This window comes from Lemur catta, chromosome 21, assembly GCF_020740605.2.
Source record: "Lemur catta isolate mLemCat1 chromosome 21, mLemCat1.pri, whole genome shotgun sequence".
In the NCBI taxonomy this organism is placed as follows: domain Eukaryota; kingdom Metazoa; phylum Chordata; class Mammalia; order Primates; family Lemuridae; genus Lemur; species Lemur catta.
Window position 1 is genome coordinate 21,182,324 of NC_059148.1, and position 22,321 is coordinate 21,204,644.

The window sequence follows — 22,321 nt, forward strand, 5'->3', positions numbered from 1 at the left end:
CTTGGACATGAGGAGGCCAAGGTCAGGGGCATGGGCTTTGCCCTCAGATGGCCAAGATTTCATTCTGGGCTCTGCCACTTGGGAGCTGAGTGACCTGACCTCTCACACCTGTATTTCCTCACCTGTAAGAGGGGGATGAAAAGAATTCTGGCCTTGTGGGATTGCCGTGAAGAATAGATACCAGTTTATAAAGTGCTTCCAATGACTCCTGGCATATTATTAATAGTTTGCTTTTATTTTTAGCTGGTTGTTAGTCTCATCCTTGCTGTTAATATCATTGTATTATGTAACAAAGGTACAGTATAAATGAAGCTTGGTGCAGTGGCCCCTGCCTGTAGTCCCAGCTACTCTGGAGGCTGAGGTGGGAAAGATTGCTTGAGTCCGGGAGTTCAAGGCGACAGTGTGCTGTGATCATGCCTGTGAATAGCCACTGCGCTCCAGTTTGGACCACATTGCAAGACCCCATCTCTTTAAAAAAAAAAAAAAAAATTAACACAATCAAGTCAGACTGCCTGAATTCCAGTCCTAAGACTGTCACTTAGTTCTGTGTCACCTTGAGTAAGTGGCTTATTATCTTTAAGCTTCAGTTTTCCTCATTTGTTAATTGTGGAATACCTTGCATGCCTTGTGAGGTACAGTGAGTGCTCTTACGCTCTCGTGCTAAGTCCCGAGCTTGGCATGAGCTGCCCTCACTACTGCACTTTCCTAAACCCGTCTATCGTATCTGCTGATACACACGTGTGAATTTAGAGCAGAAGTTTGCAAACTACAGCCTGTGGGCCGTATCCGGTCTGCTGCCTATTTTTGTATAGCCTGTAAGCTATCAATATTTTTTATATTTTTAAATCATTGAAAAAAAATCAAAAGAATATTTGTGATGTGAAAATTATATGAAATTCAAATGTTGGTGTTCACAGATGAGGTCTTATTGGAATACAGTCGCATTCATCCATTTACGTACTATCTCTGACTGCCTATGTTGCTTCAGTGGCAAAGGTAAGTGGCTGTGGCGCAGATCGTGTGGCCTGCAAAGCTGAAAGTATTTGCTCTCTGGCCCTCGAGAGACAAAGCTTACTGGTCACTGGTTCAGAGGGACATCCGTGTTCTAGATCCAGGGTGTGTAGTTTAATAGACATACCTGTGTGATCACTTTACCATTCTGCATCCACGTTTCCTCATCTATAAAATAAAAAATTTATGCATTCCTTTATTCAGCATATAAGGAGTGTGGCATCCTTTGATTTGCACATGGAGGATATATGTGTAGTATCGAGAAGAGCTGATCAAAAAAAAACAGGGAAGCCAACCGAAAGCATAAGATGGTGGTGACCAGAACCGGGGTGACAACAGTGGCTTTGGTGAAAATGCACAGGTTCAGAAAATATTTTGGAGGTTGAGCAGCAGGACTTGCTGGTGGATCAGAAGTAGGGGATGAAGGAAGGAGAGGCCGCAAGGATAGTTCTAGAGTTTTGGAAACTGTAAGGTTTCTGCCAATTTGCAAAGTTTGTGGAATCCGTGAGCGCAATGTTCGTGTATCTGGAGATGCCATCAGTGAATTCCTGAATGTCCAGGAATGAATGTGGGTGTATCCAGAAATGTCACCCATCTCGGTCCAGCTGTTTGGTCCCCGCTGTGAGCCCATGGCAAGTGCTGGCTGGTCTCCCTTAGTCCAGCTGCCCAGTAGTAATTAATAATCCCTTCATATCTGTCTCATCAGTAAGTATCTTCTCTCTTGACCATAGGGGAGAAAGGGGGCATTGCAACTCAGTGTTCTTATCATCACTCTCCAGTTTATGGTGACTTGATCTGACACGAGTTTATTCATCTTTGGCTAAGTTTATCGGATTATTTCATTATTGCCCTGTAGGGAGATAAATGCGAGGTCTCGTTACAATGAATGTGAACTTAGATTTTTAAAACTGTCAATGAACTTTAGTGGTGCTTTGTACTCTGGAGGGAAGCCCTGTGCGTGTCTGAGTTACTGTGATGTGATTTGTATTGTGGAACCTTCTTCATTTGGAAATATACCTGGTTTCTGATGGGCATAGAGCTTGTTTGTGAAAATAGGACGCAGACACCACGAGCCCTTTGGTTCACATACACCAGAGCCCTCTGGGATCCCACTCATTGTTCTCATTCCAGGAGGGCCCTGGGCAAAACCCCAGGCCCCCTGGGCATCCGGGAGCCCCTTCCTGCCCCTCAGACAGTGGCGGACGGGAGGGCTTGGCATCTCTCGTTGGAACTTGGCTCTCACTTTTGCATAGATAATTTGGGAATATGGATTGGGTTTGATCCAGCCACTGTTGGGTAGGGGGCAGTGGTATTGCTGAGTGGCTGAGAATATATACTCTGAGGTCCAGATGCCTGGGTTCAAATCTGGGTCCTGCTGGCTGCTGTTTTTGTGACCTTGGAGAAGTCCCTTGAACTCCTCCAACCTTAGTTTTTTCGTCTGTGAAATCAGGGGTCATGGTGGACCCTAGTCACGGATTTGCGGCACGAATGAATGAGAGGAAGTTCTGCAGCCCTCGGCTCACGGTGTGGAGCTGGTCCGTGCTACCTTGATGCGTTGGTTAAGCTGGTGATGGGATTCCCCTGGGATAGTGCATCTCTAGTTCCCAACAATCGACTTACAGGCCTTGCTGTGGGTCGGGGACCCCATGTGCCCAGATCTTTTCACTGACGTGGTTGCTAACATGGTCACATTCCCTTCTTCTCTGAAGGAGAAAAGTTTGGAAACATCCTAGAATAGCCTTGGAAGCTAGGGGGGAGAAATTCCAGGATGTGACAACTTGTTATCTGTACGTGACTTGGAATGCGGGCACAGACAGAGAGGCTGTAGAAGAACAAAGCTGGCTGTATGAGGGCTGGTAGGTTTCTCCTTCCTTCCCCCCTGGACCTCTGCTTATCCATCAGTGGGCATTTGGCATCTCTGCCTTCTAGGGAGTCAGGTTTTCTCTTGGTCTGGGGTGACTTAACCTGCCTGGAATGGACACCCGCAGTGTGATTGCATCACTCATCCCATGACAAAAGAGTCTGCGCCGCTACCTGTTCATTTAAAGGTGAGGTTGAAGAGTCTTGCCATCGGGTTTGGGTCTCTGCTCCTAAGAGTACAGAACTCTCTTGGTCCAGAGCAGTTCGGGGATGTGCAGCTGTTTATTTCAACTTGCTCATCCCCTCCTGCCTCCAAATTGGAGAGGGTATGAGGCTGGACCAGCTTTGTGTTTACCTGCAGAAAGGCTGGAGAGATGAGGAAGATAGCACAGTTCTGAACACATCCTGGTGGACCCTGTGCTTTTTTTCAAGATATCATCTCTTATTGGCTGAGCGATTGAGTTGAACAGTCAGCCCATGAAAGACCCCAGTCAGATTTCACGGTACATGGTGCCAGGCTCTCCCTGTGTCTATTTTTCTCAGACTAGGCAAGTGTTTAGGGAACACTCCAACCAGTTGGCACATGGGCAATGAGGAAGCTGGTTTGTATCAACCTCTAGGAGCATTCAGCTCCTTAGCATTCAGCTGGGGTTTGGGGGATGGGGCTGTCACTCTGAACTTCCCAGAAAGAGTGTCTCAGGAAAGATCCATGGGCCCATCTGATATGTACCCACTAGCAGAGCTTCCTGAGTTGGCAATGGTGTCACCACCTTATCACAACGTAGAGTCCTAGAGAAAGGGAATGTTGGGCCCGTCAGAAGATGGGGTGACTCTTGCCCAAGGATTGATTAATGTGGATCGTGCCAAGCTTATCTGAAGCAGAGATGGGTGCTTATGAGAGCCTGAGTTTTTTGTCGTTGAGTAGTATTCCATGGTATACATATACCACATTTTATTAATCCACTCATGTATTGATGGGCACTTGGGCTGTTTCCACATCTTTGCAATTGTGAATTGTGCTGCCATAAACATTCAAGTGCAGATGTCTTTATTATAGAATGTCTTTCTTTCCTTTCGGTAGATGCCTAGTAGTGGGATTGCTGGATCAAATGGTATTCCTATTTTTAGCTCCTTGAGATATATCCAAATTACTTTCCACAGAGGTTGTACTAATTTGCAGTCCCACCAGCAGTGTATGAGTGTTCCTATCTCTCCGCATCCACGCCAACATTTATTGTTTTGGGACTTTTTGATAAAGGCCATTCTCACTGGAGTTAGGTGATATCTCGTGGTTTTGATTTGCATTTCCCTTATGATTAGAGATGTTGAGCACTTTTTTATATGTTTCCTGGCCATCTTCTTTTGAAAAGTTTTGGTTCATGTCCTTTGCCCACTCTTTGATGGGGTTGTTTGACTTTTTCCTTGTTAATTTTCTTAAGTTTTATATAGATTCTTATTACCAACCCTTTACCGGATGTATAGCATGCAAATATTTTCTCCCATTCTGCAGGTTGTCTGTTTGCTCTAATGATAGTTTCCTTGGCTGTGCAGAAGCTTTTTAATTTGATCAGGTCCCATTTATTTATTTTTCTTGCTGCTATGATTGCTTTGGGGGTCTTCTTCATAAATTCTTTGCCTAGGATAATGTCTATAAAAGTTTTCTTTGGGTTTTCTTATTATTTTTTTTTAATTCTTCTGCCTGCTTCCTTCTCATCCACTCCCTGTAACTAACTCCAATTCTTGCTGAGAATTGTACTGGTCAAAAGCCCCTCCCAGCTGGTTTCTGGGGGTCTATGCTGTACACGCCAGGCCACTGGGACCCCCACTGCCAGACTACAATATAGAAGACACAGACTTGTGCAGTCTAACACTACTTTTGCTGGCCCAGGCATTGGCTTGTACCCTGTGCTTAATTGGATGTGCACCAACTGCGGGCACACCCTGGGACCTGCCGGTCTGCATACCTAACCAACTAGCCAGCAACAATGAATGGGACATTTGAGTACCTCCCAAACCACAGTATAATATTTACCCAGACTCTTTGTGGGCAGTGACATGATTCTAGCAGATCCCTGCAACTGTTAGGAGCCAGCCCCAACTTGACAACAATATTGTCTTTAGAAGCCCATGATTTCTATAGTTATACCATGTCCTTGGACATAGAAGAATTAGATATTGTGCCTCAAGGGGCTCTATCTGGGAAAGCCTTTACCTCCCATAAATGATTTTTTTCACTGGCCTATTTCTGTTCAAAATTCTATAGCCAGGCTGGGCACGGTGGTTCACACCTGTAATCCTAGCACTCTGGGAGGTCGAGGTGGGAGGATCACTTGAGGCCAGGAGTTTGAGACCAACCTGAGCAAGACAGAGACCTTGTCTCTATAAAAAATAGAAAAATTAGCCGGGCATCATGGCGTGCACCTGTAGTCCCAGCTACTCTGGAGACTGAGGCAGGAGGATCGCCTGAACTTGGGAGTTTGAGGCTGCAGTGAGCTACTTTGATATCATTGCACTCTACCTGGGCGACAGAGTGAGACACTGTCTCAAAAAAATAAAAAAATTCTACAGCCATAGATTTATTCCTTTGGCTAAGCATTGTCCTTCCTGTATTTTATTTTTTAAAAGAGGAAGTCCCTGGGAGAGGTAGCACACTAAATTACTTTAGAATTAATAGCTGTTAGATATATTCTTTTAAAAATTTTTAATTGACAAATGTATATATTTGTCAGGAGGTATATTCTTTAAGGAGATGTGGCATCTTGGGTGCACAGGTCACCAACAGTAGAGGGCACTTCAGGGGATAAGAAGTTCAGAAATGTGAGGGGAACCAAGGTGAAGCCTAGCAGTGTATCAGGTGCTTCCAAAATGCCAGGCACTGTTCCAAGTACTCTGCTGTCCTAACTCACTGAATTGTCACAACCACCCTGGGAAGTGAGGACTGTTATCACCCCATTTTACAGATGAGGACATGGAGGCCAAGGAGGGACAGTAATTTGCCCACAGTCACACAGCTACTTTGTCCCTTGATTTTCAGTGTGCTTTTGTGCTGGGGGGGTCCCCAAGACCATGCCCAGGTTCGATGAGTCTCTAGGAGGACTCACGGGACTCACCATGTCGTGCGATTTATTACAGCAGAAGGATACACAGCAAAATCAGCAAAAGGAAAAGGCACATGGGACAGAATCTAGGAAAACCCCGCACAAGCTTCCACGAGTCTCCTGGTGGAGTTGGACAGGACACATTAGAATCTTCCGTCAATGAACTGTGGCAACACATGTCAAATGTCTAACCAGGGAAACTCATTCGAGACTCAGTGCCTGAAGTTTCTTTCTGGGGGCTGGTCACAGAGACACCATATGTCTCGTATGGACCAAAGTTTCTGACGCCCAGAAGGAAAGCAGATGTTCTGCATAAACCACATTGTTTGTACAAACAGTTTAGGCCCAGTGACTGTTATCAGTTCTGGGATTGGTGGGAACCCTCCCGAAATCCAAGTTCCCAGACACAGGCCAAGGGCCAGCCTTGCAAGCGTTCCGGGCCTGCTGTGTTAATTCTTTTCTGCATAGATATCCTTTCCACCCTGCACTGTTTTAAAAAAAGAACAATTTAAACTTTTCCCCTTCTATAAGGATTTGTCCCCCCAATAACTGTTGCATAACTGCCCAGGATTAAATGAGAGAATGTATCAGGGCACTTAACACAGCATTTGTCTGTCACATAGTCAGTGGTCTATAGATATTGTCCTCCTCGTTGGCTGCTTCCTGATCACTCGTGTGTCTATTAGAGCTAGTAAGAAGCTCAAATGAACTCTGAAGTCATTAATTCTGTCCCCATTCCCCCTGTCATTCCCAGGTGGCCCCTATCAGATTGAGGTCAACATCTCGGCCACCGGCAGGCTCCCCAATGGCACACTCTATGCAGTCAAGGGCTCCCAGGTGGACTTCAGCTGCAATAGCAGCTCCTGGCCTCCGCCCATGGTTGAGTGGTGGTTCCAGGCGTGGAATTCCAGCGGTGAACCCTTCGGAAACAACCTGACGGTCAGCTCTTTCACGCTGTTACTGATGTCACCAAATCTCCAGGGGAACTACACCTGTCTGGCCATGAACATGCTCAGTGGGAGACATCGAGAGGTGACCACCGAGCTCCTGGTCTACTGTGCGTAAGAAGCTCTCCCCTCCCTCGCACTTCTTCACCTTAACCCTTTAGGAACTGCGTGTTCGTGCCTCTTCTTTTTGTCTTTAAAGGCATGCCTGCCTGCTGCGTGGGTCCAGACATGTTTCCGCAGCTCCCAGAAAACACACGTGCACACCCAGGGGCTGCGGCAGGGAATCACCCCTTCTAGAAGTTTGCTGCTAACTGGGGTGCAGGAAAGTCCCTGTGAGCCACAGAGAGAAACTAATGCAGAGCCTCATGCATTCTGTCTTTCTTTTTTAAATTGAGATGAAAGTATATAACATTACCCATTTTAATGTGTAATTCAGTGACATTTAGGACATTTACTATGTTGTGCAACCGTCACCTCTGTCTAGTTCCAAAACATTTTCTTTATCCCAGATGGAAAGCCTCGTACTCACCAAGCACTCACCCACATTCTCCCCCCAGCCCCTGACGTCCCCCGGTCTGCATTCATCCCATCTCCATGGATTTGCCTGTTCTGGACACTTCATGTGAATGGATTACGCAATATGTGGCCTTTTGTCTTTCACTTAGGGTCATGTTTTTGAGCTTCATCCATGTTGTAGCATGTATCAGCACTTCGTTCTTGTTTACGGCTAATAGTCTATTGTATGGAAAAGCCACTATTTATTTATCCATTCATCCATCCTCAGACACTCTTTTTGTGAACCTGGTGTGGCCGTCACAGGTACCTGGCCTTCTAGCACTGTTGTGAACCAGCAGTCCAGGCGTCTTTACTCTGGGTATGGGGAGACCCCAGCCAAACACTCCAATACCCAGTATCTTGGGTGAAAGCCACTGTGGCAATGCAGAGTGTACCCAGAAGCCAGGCTAATGAAGGGGAGCAGCATCAGAGCAAATTAGTTGGCAGGATAATGACACAGTACTTAATTCGAATGTTACTAGAGCCTTTCTAAGTCCCAATGTTCTGTATCATAAATGAAATATATTGTATATAAAATCATACATGCTTGTAGGAAATACAGATGAGTATAAAGAAAATAATCACTTGTACTCTAACCTTTATTTTGGTGTATTTCCAAAACTTGTACTTGGTGTACAAGTAATTTTTCTTGTACATGTTACATATCCACCCATCCAGATAAGATCTAAATTTATTTCTATTCATATGTATTACATAAAATATATAAAAATACATGCTTATGTATGTAATAATGAATATATAGTTATTAATGCATATGGAGTATACTGGATTTACAGGTTTGTAGTCTATTGAATTTGTGTGTTTTTAGTAATACATGTCCCTGGTGAAAAGGAACAGAAGTACAGAGGCTTGTATGTCAGGGGTGGAGGTGACTACGTCTTCCTCCACCTGTAACTCCCAGTCTTTCATATGCCCCAGCTAGAGGGAACCACTATTAGATTTTAGGGGCCAGCATTTCCCAGTGGAACTTTCTGTGATGATAGAAATCACCACTCACCATGTGTGGTTAGTGAGCACTTGAAATGTGGGCAGTATGATGGAGGAACCGAATTTGTAATTTCACGTAATTTAATTAACATTATGAATTAAATGTAAATAGCTACACGAGGTTAGTGAGAAATGCAAAGACGAATGAGGCTCAGGTCCTTGGAGATTTAACACCCAGCAGAGGAAAACTGACTTGTCAGACATGAATTTTTGCTAGGAGCTATTTCAAGGTACACTAAGTGGGGGTGATGTTTCTTTGAGACCCTGCAATCATTAGAACCGGTCCAATGGCTGATCCAGGGGTCTGTGATTAAGCCCACGTCCTTCTCTGGTGTTTTGCAGCACCCCCTCCAGCAGCTCCTCAGTGCTGGGCAGAGATGTCATCGGGATCGTTCATGCTACAGCTCACCTGTCGCTGGGACGGGGGATACCCTGGTGCTAACTTCCTGTGGACAGAAGAGCCAGGAGGTGTGATTGTGGGGAAGTCAAAGCTGGGGGTGGAAATTCTGAACCAGTCCCAGCTGTCGGATGGCAAGAAGTTCAGGTGTGTTGGGAGCCACATTGTGGGGCCGGAGTCAGGAGCCAGCTGCGTGGTACAGATCGGTGAGTCTCTCTTGCCTTGTCCTGGGATTGGGGTTCACCTGCCTTCCTTTCTCCTGAGAGAAGCATTTGAAAGTATTTCTGGGAAAGAAGTCTCAGGGTGTCAGAGTGAACTGACTTCTTCTCCACTCTTCCTTTCTTTTGCTTTATATTTCATTCCTTTCAAACTTTAAAGGTGCTTGGCCAGACTTCTTGGTTCTAGTCCAAGCTGTTTTTTCACTCGACAAATACTAATTGAGCCCCTGCTATGTGTCAGGAACCGTTTCTAGGTGCTGAGGATGGAAGAGTGAAAAAGATAGATGAGGTTCATACATTAATGATCTCTTGTTATATAATAAATTACCACCAAACATAGTGGCTTAAAATAATAATAACTATTTATTACCTCATGATTTCTGTGGTTTAGGAATTCAGGCAGGGCACAGTGGGGATGGTTTGTCTCAGCTCCATGATGTCTGGGGTCTCAGCTGGAAGACTTGAAGTTTAGGGGGCTGAAATCATCTAAAAGATCCACTTCAGAGGTGCTCATTCACGTCTGGCAAGCTGTTGCTTCTCCATTTGGGACTCTTCACAGGGCTGCTTGAGTGTCCTACCAACATGGCGGCTGGCTTCCCCCATAGCAAGTGATCAAAGAGGGAGTGAGCCAGGCAGAAGCTATCCTCCCAACCCCCAGTCCATGGAAAAATTGTCTTCTATGAAACTGGTCCCTGGTGCCAAAAAGGCTGGGGACTGCTGCTTTAGCCGAGGGCTTCTCAAGCTCTGATGTGCGTACATATCACTTGGATCATTCCACCTAAGAGGACTAGTAAGGTGATGAAAGGTAACGTTAATGTCCACCTCAGGGAATGCAGAACAGCATAGCCCCCAAGACGATGAAAAGTGATGCTTTGTAGGGGATTCCAGCTGTCCAGATCTCTCTTTAAATGGCACATAGGTCCCTAAACTAAAGAAACAGACTCACCTCATGATGAGCTGTGCCATTAGCCAGCCCACTACGTGAAGGTCCCAGGATGTTGTTCATCTCTTACAGATCTTTGAGGGTCCCACCCCTTCCCCAGCCTCTCACCCTGCGCACAGCATCCTCTTAAGCTAAACTCTGAATGCATAGCTGCTACACTGGCCGGATGCGGGTGACTCAGCTTTTTGAGGGGTGTAATGTTCTGCTTGGTGAAAAAGAGGGCAGGGGGATGGGTCACCAGGAAGATTATTTATTTTGCTTCTAATAAAGGCTAAAGGGGCCATTTCTGAAACTTTGGTTTGGGGGCCCCCAAATAGAAACATACCGACGAGGCTTGTCACTGCTGCTGTCTTTGTGACCCCAGAAGAAATCTGGGCAGGGGAGCTCATGTGTGAGTTTCCCAAGCAAAGCCAGGTTTGGGGGATTCTCTTTTGTTGTCTGCCCCAGAGAGCAAGGCTTTTAGGCTACTCCATCTCCCATTGAGCCATCCTCTTTTGTTTTCCCTTCCCTATTCCCGGACGATAGCTGTGAAACCCTAGAATCTTCTTTAGAACAATTGCCAAGGGAAGGTGTGGTTTCACTCTCCCGGGCAGGAACGCAGTGTGGCACCCTCTGTGCCACAGATGCCCAAAGCACGGACTTAATAAATAGAATTTGCTACCCTTCCCAGGAGTGTGCGTTTTGAGAAAAGGCTTCTTGTGCAAAGAAAACAAAGGGATCACTGTGGTAGCCCTTTCGGCTCCCCATGTCCTGCTCAAATCAGACTCCAAGGCCATTGGACGCCACGTTCTAAGTTTTCTAGGATAGACCTGTGGTAGAAAGAATAATCCCCCCCTCCCAAAGATGTCCATGTCCTAATCCCCAGAACATGTGACTATGTTACCTTACGTGGCAAAAAGGGACTTTGTTGATGTGATTAAGTTAAGGATTCTGAGATGGGGAGATTATCCTGGGTTATCTAAGAGGGCCCAATATAATCACAAGGGTCCTTACAAAAGGGAGGCAGGCAGGTCAGAGTCGTAGAGGTGTGACAATGGAAGCCGAGGATGGAGTGATGTGAGGAAGGGGCCAGGAGTCAAGGAATGTAGGCAGCTCCCAGAAGCTGAAGAAGCAAGGAAACTGTCATCCTCTAGAGCAGCAGTCCCCAGCCTTTTTGGCACCAGGGACCAGTTTCATAGAAGACAATTTTTCCATGGATGGGGATAGCAGGTGGGGGGAGGCGGAGCTCAGGTGGGGGCAAGCGATGGGGACCAGCTGTAAATACAGATGAAGTTTCGGTTGCTTGTGCCACTCAACTCCTGCTATAAGCTCAGTTCCTAAATTTCATGGAAGACGATTTTTCCATGGACTGGGGTGGGGGATGGGGTGGTTCCTAACAGGCCACAGCCTGGGGGTTGGGGACCACAGCTCTAGAGCATCCAGAAGGAACCAGTTCTGCCAACACCTGATTTTAGCCCTGTGAGATCATTTCAGACATCTGGCCTCCAGAATTGTAGGAAAATAAATTTGTTTTAAGTCACTAAGTTAGTGGCAATTTTTTCCATGAGCAATTAGAAACAATTGCCCTGTTGTCTTCTTAAACATCCTTGTCAGACTGTGCCCATTTTATTTTTTTTATTTTTTATTTTTTTTGAGACAGAGTCTTGCTCTGTTGCCCGGGCTAGAGTGAGTGCCATGGCGTCAGCCTAGCTCACAGCAACCTCAGACTCCTGGGCTTAAGCGATCCTACTGCCTCAGCCTCCCCAGTAGCTGGGACTACAGGCATGTGCCACCATGCCCGGCTAATTTTTTGTATATATATATTTTTAGTTGGCCAGATAATTTCTTTCTATTTTTAGTAGAGACGGGGTCTCGCTCTTGCTCAGGCTGGTCTCGAACTCCTGACCTCGAGCAATCCACCCGCCTCGGCCTCCCAGAGTGCTAGGATTACAGGCGTGAGCCACCGCGCCCGGCCTTGTGCCCATTTTAAAATACGATCAGTGTAGTTATGATACACAGAAGCTTATAGCCTAGAAGTGAAGAATGGGGACTACAAAAGCCCAGCTGCTTGGATTCCAGTCTTACACAGAGTAACCGACTTACCCTGGGTTTGCCCAGAACTTTCCTGCTTTGGCGCTGAAAGCCACGTCCCGGGAACCCCCTCAGTCCTGGGCAAACTGGGACAGTCGATCACTCTAAATCCCAGCTTCATTACTTACTTAGTTGTGTGACTTTGAGCAACTTAATTAACATTCTCGGTGCCTCAGTTTCCTTATTTGCAAAATGGGGATATTAAGGTTATTGTGAGAATGAGTTGGGTTAATATGTGTAACAGTGCCTTGCCCATAGTAAATGCTCAGTAAATGTTAGCTTTTATTATGTAAAATGAGATGTGGTGTAGAAATTCCGGGAGTTGCTTCGTTAGGAAGGAAATGCAGTATTCCTCCATTATCCACAGGGGACATGTTCCCAGAACCCCAGCGGGGGCCTGAAACCACAGACAGTACTGAACCCTGTATATACTATGTTTTTTCTATACATACATACCCATGATAAAGTTTAATTTACAAATTAGGCACAGTAAGGGATTAACACCAATAAATAGAACAACTATAACAATATAGTGTCAGAAACATGCTGTGAATGTGGTTTCCTTCCCTCTCTCTCTCAGAGTATCTTATTGTACTGTATTTACCCTTCTTGTGATGCAGAGGGGATGGGAGTCCACTTGCTCAAGGCTTCCTGGGTGTGGCTCTGGGTCATGGTCCTCAAATTTGTTTTAGAATAAATCTCTTTAAAATTAAAAAAAAAAGAGGGTATGGATGGTGCAGGATAGTGTGAGATTTCATCATGCTACTCAGAATAGCATGCAATTTAAGACTTTATGAATTGGTTATTTCTGGAATTTTCCATTTACTATTTCGGACTGTGGTCAACTGCAGTAACTGAAACCCCAGAAAGCGAAACAGCGGATAAGGGAGGACGGCTGTAATATTGTTGAAGACTTCAGGCCAGGGCTTGAATCTCCTTAAACACTGGTCGGTCTTTACCTTCTTCTGATCACCAGGGGGCCCTTCCCTCCTCTCTGAGCCTCTGAAGACTTGCTTCGTGGGGGGCAACGTGACGCTCACCTGCCAAGTGTCTGGAGCCTACCCCCCTGCGAAGATCCTGTGGCTAAGGAACCTCACCCAGCCCGAGGTGGTCATCCAGCCCAACAGCCACTATCTCATCACCCAGAACGGCCAGAGCTCCACCCTCACCATCCGCAACTGCTCCCAGGACCTGGACGAGGGGTATTATGTCTGCCGGGCTGAGAACCCCGTGGGAGTGAGGGAGGTGGACATCTGGCTTAGTGTGAAAGGTGAGTGATGCTAGTGGCCCTGAAGGAGAAGGGTTGAGAGGTTCAGAGCACCTGGCATCAGCACAGGGACAGACTGGTGCCTCCCTACACGTGGGTCACTGCCAACTGCTTGCCTGTGGCTTGACAAGATGCCTGGGGAAAATTATTATGCAATCCTAAAATCTCTGACATTTGTATAGGGAGCAAAAAATTGCATGCTATCTATTACACACCAAAGAATATATACATATATATCGTAAATGTAAGTTGTGAAGCACAATAGCAAAATGAAAACCCAAGAAACTACCATCTACTTAAGATACAGAGCAGTGCCAACGCTGATGATTTAGAAAACAGTAAAACTTAAAACACCAGGATGCCCACTTACATTTTAATTTCAGAAAAATAATAATATTTTTTTGTATAAGTATGTTCCAAATATTGCATGGGACATACTTACACTAAAAAAGTATTTGTTTATCTGAAGTCCAAATATCACTGGGCATACTATCGACTCTACCAGTAGGTCCTTCCTATCCCAACCTCATTTTGGGCCTCCCACAAAAGGTGATCACTATCCTGAATTTGTTTTATTTTTAAAAAATGTTTACTATATATTTACATATTTCTAAATAATATACTGTTTATTTTTTATTTATTTTTTTTTGGAGACGGGGTCTTACTCTGTTGCCCAGGCTAGAGTGTAGTGGCCTCATCATAGCTCACTGCAACCTCAAATTCCTGGGCTCAAGTGATCCTCCTGCCTCAGCCTCTCAAGTAGCTGGGACTATAGGCACGTGCCACCACGCCTGACTAATTTTTCCATTTTTTGTAGAGATAGGGTTTTGCTCTTGCTTAGGCTGGTCTTGAATTCCTGGTCTCAAGCAATCCCCCTGGTTCAGCCTCCCAAAGTGCTAGGATCACAGGCATGAGCCATGATGCCTGGCTTTATATGTTTTTGAGTTTTAAGAAATTGTTGTGGCTATATATCGTGTGATTCCAATTACATATGGCATTCTGCAAAAGGCAAAACTACGGAGATAATAGAAAGATCATTGGTGCCAAGCATTGGTGGATGGAGGGGATGTTTGAATAGACAGGGCACAGGATTTTTAGGGCAGTGAAAATACTCTGTGTGACATTATTAATATAATGACAGATTCATGTCATTATACGTTTGTCCGAGCCCATAGAGTATAGAACACCAAGAACAAACCCTAATATAAACTATGGACTTTGGATGATAATGACATATCAGTGTAGGCTCATTGATTGTAACAACTGCACCACTCTGGTGGGGATGTTGATAATTGGGAGAGGCTGTGTGTGTCTGGGGGCAGGGGGTATTTGGGAACTCTTAGTACTTTCTGCTCAATTTTGCTGTGAACCTAAAACTCCTCTAAAAAAAGGCTATCTTTAAAAAAAAAACATATACCATATATATGTAGTCTTTTATGGCTTACTTTTTTCACTCCACATTTCGTTTCTAGGATTTATTCATGCCAGTGGGTGTAATTGTACTTCATACGTATTCACTGCTGTATAATTTTCCATTGTGTCACTGTTCCACAACTAAGTTAAGCAATTTCCTACCAATGGATGTTTGTGTTGTTTCTGACTTGTTATGACAAACAGTGTTGCTGTGGACATCTTTTATCCCGTTCCTTGTGTACATATACGCCAGGTCCCTAGGCAAATATTTCTATAGGATATGTGCAGGGAGTAGAAATGAAGGCTTGTAGAGTATGTGCATTTTTATCTTTATGAGATAATACCAAATTATTTTCCAAAGTGGTGGTACTACCAGTATATAAGAGTACTGAGTTGTTCCACATTTTCACCAGCAAGCTTTGTAATTTTTGCCCACCTAGTAGGTGTAAAATGGAATCTTGCTGTGGTTCTCATTTGAATTTCCCTGGTTACTAAGGATGTTTTGAGCATTACTGCATATGTTTATTTGCTAATTGTGTTCTTCCTTCTCTGAAATGTGTCTTTTGATATTGTCTCCTTTCTTTATAGATACGTAAGAATTCTTTAGAAATTCCTTATACCAACTCCTTGTTAGTTTTACATATTACAAATATTTCTTTCAGTTTGTTGCCTTTTCTGTGTTCTTTATGATATCCTTTGATTAACAGAGGTTCTTATTTTAATTGATTTTATGAAACTTTTCTGATTTTTGTGAATGGTATAAGGTAGGGTCAAGTTTCTTTCTTTTTTGTCCCCCCAATTTGGATCACCAAGTTGTTCATGCACCATTTCTTGAATAGTGCCGCCTTTGCTCACTAATCTGTCCTATAGCAAGTTTCCTTACATGTGTGGGCCTGTTCCTGGATTCTCTATTCTGTTCCACTGATCACTCTTTATCACAGCATTGATAACTCACACCCTTTCTTACCCATGCCCTTAGCAACAGTCTAGATGTCTTGTAGACACAGAGATTTCCGTTGTTTTTTCTCATCACATCCTTCATTTGATACCCACAAACTCTCTGTCTGAGGTCAGGAGATGAGATATTTTTCTTACGTGACAGACAGGTCATAAGCTTTATCCAAGGTCATGAAACCAAGATAAGACAATAACTGGACCCAGGCAGAGGAGGGGAGGTGTTGCTTTCCTAGTTGCTCACGTATCAGATGGGAGAGTCAATGGTGTTACTTGTCTTTACAGAACCTTTAAACATTGGGGGAATTGTGGGAACCATTGTGAGCCTCCTCCTGCTGGGACTGGCCGTTATCTCAGGGCTCATGTTGTATTACAGCCCTGTGTTCTGCTGGAAAGGTAAGGGCTTCTCGGGTCCCTTTGCTTCTATTTCAGTGTGGGTGGGGGGAAAGGGGGCCCCTGTCATGCTCCCACCTGAAGTCCCCTTCAATAGGCTTCTTCACTGGAGCAAGATATGCAATAATGAGGCACCTAAGTACCATCCCTGAAGACCCTGTCACTTCTCGTGTTGGGTCAGTTTTCTCCTCTGTTCCTCTTTCGTAAAGGTTAGCGCTTGATTAAAACCTTTTGTGAGGTTGAAGTGGATGTTACTGGATATTAACTTTTTTTCCTTTCTCCCTTCAGTAGGAAACACTTTCAGGTGAGTGTTCCTTAGACTCAAATCAAAAACCCATTTCCATGATCTGTCATCACTTCTGCTTTGTTTCCTTTCATAAGAACAATAATGGCAGCTGCCACTGACGACCTGCCATGTGCCAAACCCTGGACCCGGGGATTCATCAGGCATTATTATAAATTCTTTCATAACCTCTTCAGGGTGGTGGTGCTAGCATCTCCATTTTCCAGATAAGGAGATGGAGGCTCAGTGAGGAAAAATTTCTGCAAGCTCACCCAGGAAGTAAACGGCAGTGCCTGCCTTCAGATCCAGGTCTAACTGATTCCAAAGTCTGTGCTGCTTTATAACAGCAGGCGTCAGGGCTGGGCACGTTGCAGGTCTGTCACTGAGATATAAAGGCAACGTGTACACATTGAGCCCAATCATTCATGTATTTGTTTTATTTAATTTTCTAAAGAGAGCTCAAAGGATGAGTAAGTCATAGTCTTACAGGATGTTTTGGAAGTCTAGTCTGTGAACGCCCAGAAGTCTCTCCTAAAAGGAAACCCTAGTAGAGACAAAGTAACTAGTGGGATGTGTGTATTTCATTTTCTAAGAAGATTCTGGGTCAGAGCAGAGAATCCTCTCTATGATTCTGTGGAAAAAAGGTTCTCTTATCTGTTCATAATGATGGGATACTATTGTTCTGATACCATCTTTCATGGGAAAACGTTGCCTTTACTGCCCTGTTCTGGAGGGGCCATTCTCTCTGTAAGTCTGTCACTCCCTGGGGTAATCTCTCACAGGAGGCAGCAGTGTGGCATAGTGGGACAAGGCTTTGGAATCGGTGGACCTGGGTTCAAATTGCAGCTGTGCTATTCCCAAGCCCTGTGCCCGTGGAAAATTCCTGACTCTCTCTGAGCCTTCATCTCGTGATCTGTTTCACTGAGAGGATGAAACAAGAACGTGATGCTCCCAGGAGTGTGATTGACCTGTGACATGCGTTCTTCCTTCCGTAAGAAGTGTCCAGTCTGGCTGGGTACGCAGTGCTAGGCATAGATAAACTACAGAGCAGTTAGTTAAGTGCTAAGCTGCCAGGCATGGACTCCAAATGCAGTCGTAGTTCAAGGTGTTCGGGGGAGGAAGAGGACTTTACCTAGACCTTACATAATGAGGAGGGAGAGAGATTCCAGTAAGTGGAGCAGAATAAGGGCATTTCAGAAAAGGAACAGCATTTTTATACATGCCATGACGGGGACTCAAATGGTAGATGCCTGGGACAATGTGGTCACCTGCCAGAGTAGCAGGGGAGGAATAATGAAACACACCCAGCACAAGATATGATCATCTGTGCCCATCTGTGGCGCCATAGCTCTGTGGGGTTACAACCACACTGTCATCTCATGACTTATCCAAGCTGAATGCATGAAGAATTTTCCATGTTACTAAAGGGGTTGCAAAGTATCTAGTGTTTCCTATTCAGTGAGGGCTGAAGTTGGGAAAAACAAGATATCTTCTTGATTATTTCCCCCTTTGGAAATTAGGGGACAAGACATGGGTGATGTCATGGTTTTGGTGGATTCGGAAGAGGAGGAAGAGGAGGAGGAAGAAGAGGATGCTGCAGAAGAGGAGGAGGAGGGAAATGAGAGAGAGGAGTTGCCAAAAGAAAGAGCCAAGCATAACCACATTCACAGAGTGACCGCGCTGGTGAATGGGAACATAGAACAGATGGGAAACGGATTCCAGGATCTACAAGGTAAACTCTTCTTCCTTAACAATGCTCTGAACCATGGCAGTGAGCTTCCCAGTAGGAAATCTGCAAGGGGTGAATTTCAGTTTTTAAAGGCTGGGGAAGATAGTTAGCTAAAGTTTAGTTTAGAACTTGAGAATCTGTTATCAACTATCAACATGAAAATTAGATTGACAAACATTTATCCCGGACCTGCTCTGGGATAGGCACAGTATTGGCATTGTTAAGGAATAGAAAAGGAAGACTGGCCAGTCGTGGTGGCTCACACCTGTAATCCTAGCACTTTGGGAGGCTGAGGTGGGAGGATCCCTTGAGGTCAGGAATTTGAGACCAACCTGAGCAAGAGTGAAACCCTGTCTCTGCAAAAAATAGAAAAATTAGCTGGGCATCATGGTGTGCACCTGTAGTCCCAGCTACTCAGGAGGTGAGGCAAGAGGATCGCTTGAGACCAGGAGTTTGAGGCTGCACTGAGCTATGATGACACCACTGCGGTCTAGCCTGAAAGACAGAGCAAGACCCTCTCTAAACAAACAAACAAACAAACAAAAAAACAGAAAAGGAAGACCAATGGCATCTGTGTGCAGAGAGCTTTACGAGACCAGTCAGGGTGAACAGACTAAAACACATGGGGGAAATAGAAACATAAGTGAGATTTAACCAACACATTAAGAGAGTGGGAGAGGAACTGTTACAAGACGAATTTGGTTGCCTGCTGGATGATGATACCTTTAAAATTTACAGGACCTCAGAGAAAGGCAAGAGCCTGGAAGGGTGTGTTGGTCAGGGGAAGTTTCCAGGTGGACATGAGGCAAGTCTTTAAGGACAGTAGAGTTGGAATAAGTAGAAAGAAGAGAGGGTGTTCCAGGTTAGGGCAGTGGCCTGAGCTGAGAGCACGAAGGAAGGATCTAGGCCAGCATCGTGCATGCCTACAGGGTAATGAATGGGCAGAACAGATGAAAAGGGAATACACACCCTGTCCCACCTTCTCCTCCATGAAATCCAATTCTGTAGCTCACCAGGAAGGGACTAGGTATCACTGGGATGGTTGAAGACTGACAGTAGAAATCACACTATCGAGATCACTCAAGAGTTGGTTTATTTTATCCCCTGTGCAGATGACAGCAGTGACCAGCAAAGTGACATCGTTGAAGAAGAAGATAGGCCAGTTTGAAGAAGAGGATTGTCCATCCATGTCTTCTTGAAAGCTTAGAAAGCTACGTTGAAGATGAACTCTTCATTCAGCTTCGATTTGACTTGCACCCCTGCTGGGGGCTTGCGTCAGCAAGGTGTGGGTCTCTCAGCAAAAAAGAAAAACACACAATTTTTCCTTCCATTTTAGAAAAAATTGGTTTGATTTGCTATAAGTTTTCTCAACAGTGTTAAAAAGCTTGGGGAAGGAGCAGTGTGCATAGGAAAGCTGCATTTGGTGTCTCAGGTGGCACTTTTGCTGTGACTCCTAGGTTTATCCAGGTTGACCTACTGGGACAAACACTGGTTTGGAGGGAGTAGGGGTGACAGAAGCACTTGGCCTTCGTGCCCTTTGCCACTATTTAAGGTTTATAACCAGCTTGCTCCAGCACAAAAGGGAATATTGTGGGGTGACAGGGAAACTTCCTTTATCACTGCCCAGGTGAGCTTGTGACCAAGAAGCCAGGCAAATGTGAGGTCCTTGGAAAAGGTACCAAGGCAAGTCAGAGGAACGCAGTTTGGTTCAGGCTTTGGAGTCAGAAACACCGAGCTGGAATTCGGGTTCTGCTACTTCCTTGTTTCAGGGCCTGGGGCATGTTGTTTTACCTTTCCCTGGGCCTCAGTTTCCTCATCTGTAAAATGGGTGAAATTACAACTCCTTTCCAGGCTTGTGGTGAGGATTACATGAGGTAATTTGGGAGAGAAAAGTGCCCAGGGAGGTGCTCAATAGATGTTAGTTATCTTTTTTTTTTTTTTTGCCTTCCCTGGTGGAAGAAGAATGTTAACTGTAAGTTACGAGCTGCTGCCTGTTCCTTTCCTTCTGCTTTATAGAATGGTTTCCTACAAGAGCATGATCAGAGCGCGCCTGATGATTTTTGTTTCCCTGGAGATATAATTCTTTTCAAAAGAGGTCGGGGCTGATAAGAGGAAGTGCCTTTAATTGTAACCTCACATTTTGCAGAGCTTCATATTTATATAAAAGCCTCCTAGGTGATACACTATGAGCTTTCAGACTTTCCCGTTCTTGTTTTCTTCTGTTGCTTTGAAAGAAGGCAGGAGACACGTTTTTTATAATGGAGTATCTGGTGATAAGAGCTCCTTGGGCAAACCAGTTCATCTGGTCTCTGTTTCTCTATCTTGGAAATGGGAATGGGAAGACTTGTTTCCTTCCTACTTCTTAAGGATATTATGAGAATACATTGATCAATAAGTTTTGAATGAAAATATTGTGTGATGAGTTTAGGCTGCCGATGCTTCTAGTAGATCCTTGTACAGTTTTGAGATTTAGTTTTTCTGATTTCATACAAATTTCTTAAAGTCAGGGACCTTATAAGGGTGCAATAGATGTGTGCTACACATGAAAATCGGACTTGAATTTGCACTCTTCAATGTTGCATATCCTGCACTAATGAGTAAGACCTAGGGCTTAAAGGGGAACTTTCCTTCTCCCATACCAGGAGCTGAGACTCCTAAGAATGTAGAAGTTGGTTGTTTGAAGTAACCCTGCGGGTGTGCTTGCAGGGGAAGGTCTACTTTCTTGGGTGAAGGGATTAAACTGAACAAATAACCAAAAGTATGTCCTGTCCCCAGCTCAGGACACTGGGAAATTTAGCAGTGGACTGCAATTTCTGCTCCTCAGGAACAGCTGTGAATTGCAGTTCTACTTGGGTAGGTCTTTCGTTGCATGGTACCTTATGTGCTTAAGCCTTTTCAATAGTGCAAATTAGTGTCATTTCAGAGCGGGATACTCAGGTTGCTTCTAAAGTCACTGAAGACTGAGCTAGTCTCTCCTTGAGAGTCTTCAATGACTAAATTCCAGAATTTAAGAGTCCACTATTCAGAGGCAACCAGATTAAAAAAAAAAAAACATCCCTAGCTGGGAACACAGAGAATGTTTTGCAAGATCACCGAGATGTTTTTCACAACTTCCTCTTCTCTTGCACACACAATTTATGATAGGAAATATTTGAGGGTTTTTCCACTAGCAGATGGGAACTTTAGGGTCTGGATGCCAAACACTATAAACCCTTGACCAGTTGAGCTGTGACTGTTGTCACTTTTATTTGAGCCCTGTGTACACACTAATATGCTGGGTTAGTTAAGAGCCCAGGTACTGGATGTCTTCAAATTTTAAGAATTTTTAACGAATTAGGGCTACTTTTCTTTAAGACATCCATGCCCAAATCCACAAGCATGTTGACAGTGGATTATAGCATTTGTCTGGCAAAGTCCAAGTTGTTACATTGTGCTTTTAAAAAAATCTTATCTGCATGTATTGTTAAACAGAGACCATGAGATCTACTTATCAGAACCAGGAAGAAACACTTCAGGGCCATTACAACTGACATTTCTTTTCCTCAAAACCTGGTAGACCCTGGGGAGGGGGCTCCACAATACTGTGGCTTTGATATTGGCTCCAGTTCTCACAAACACATACAGGTTCTTTAACTGCAGTAAGAGAACAGGTTGGAAATTTTCCATAACCCATGCACTGAGACCTAGAAAATCATCCTTGCTGGGTGAAATTTATTATGATGCAATAAGTGCCAACCGATATTTCTCACCCTGGGACTGGCCGGGAAAGAAAAATAAGCAGATCTCTTACATGTTAATATGTGGTAAGGGAGGCTGGGAGAAATTCACCCTGAGATTATAATAATGGATTTTTTAAAAAGATAATGGAATAAAGTTATTTTTAAATAAATACTTTAGTGATCTTGATTTAGCCCTGATTAGGAAATGGGAAGATCTGGAAAAATGAATTTGTAAAAAAAAAATTCATTTTTTTTTTTACTAGTTTTCTTAATATTGGTAACAATATTGTCCCTTTACCTCTTTTTCTTTTCCAGGGGTTATACATAAAAATGACCCAAAGACATCAGGAATCGGGAGAATTTGGGAGACAAAAAATGGAGACTGAGGAGAAAATTAAAGAGAAATATGGGGAGGGTGGAAGTAACGAGGCTGGAGAGCAGATTAGATGGGAGCTG

General features: G+C 44.4%; 1 protein-coding gene across 3 annotated transcripts in view; it reads left to right on the forward strand.

The window, feature by feature from the left end:
- The window catches only part of VSIG10 (V-set and immunoglobulin domain containing 10), a 28,950-nt gene extending 6,915 nt beyond the window's left edge, over positions 1-22,035 (forward strand). Inside the window, exons 3-9 of one of the 3 annotated variants that reach the window (XM_045535040.1) lie at positions 6,724-7,026; positions 8,822-9,082; positions 13,084-13,377; positions 16,027-16,137; positions 16,426-16,438; positions 17,938-18,149; positions 19,259-22,035. In XM_045535040.1, the coding sequence (XP_045390996.1) occupies positions 6,724-7,026; positions 8,822-9,082; positions 13,084-13,377; positions 16,027-16,137; positions 16,426-16,438; positions 17,938-18,149; positions 19,259-19,314 (1,250 nt within the window). In that variant the 3' untranslated portion in view covers positions 19,315-22,035. Of the gene's footprint in view, positions 1-6,723; positions 7,027-8,821; positions 9,083-13,083; positions 13,378-16,026; positions 16,138-16,422; positions 16,439-17,937; positions 18,150-19,258 lie in introns of all 3 variants that reach the window. The other 2 variants (XM_045535039.1, XR_006730763.1) reach the window with 2 other exon arrangements.
- Positions 22,036-22,321: the final 286 nt, after the last annotated feature.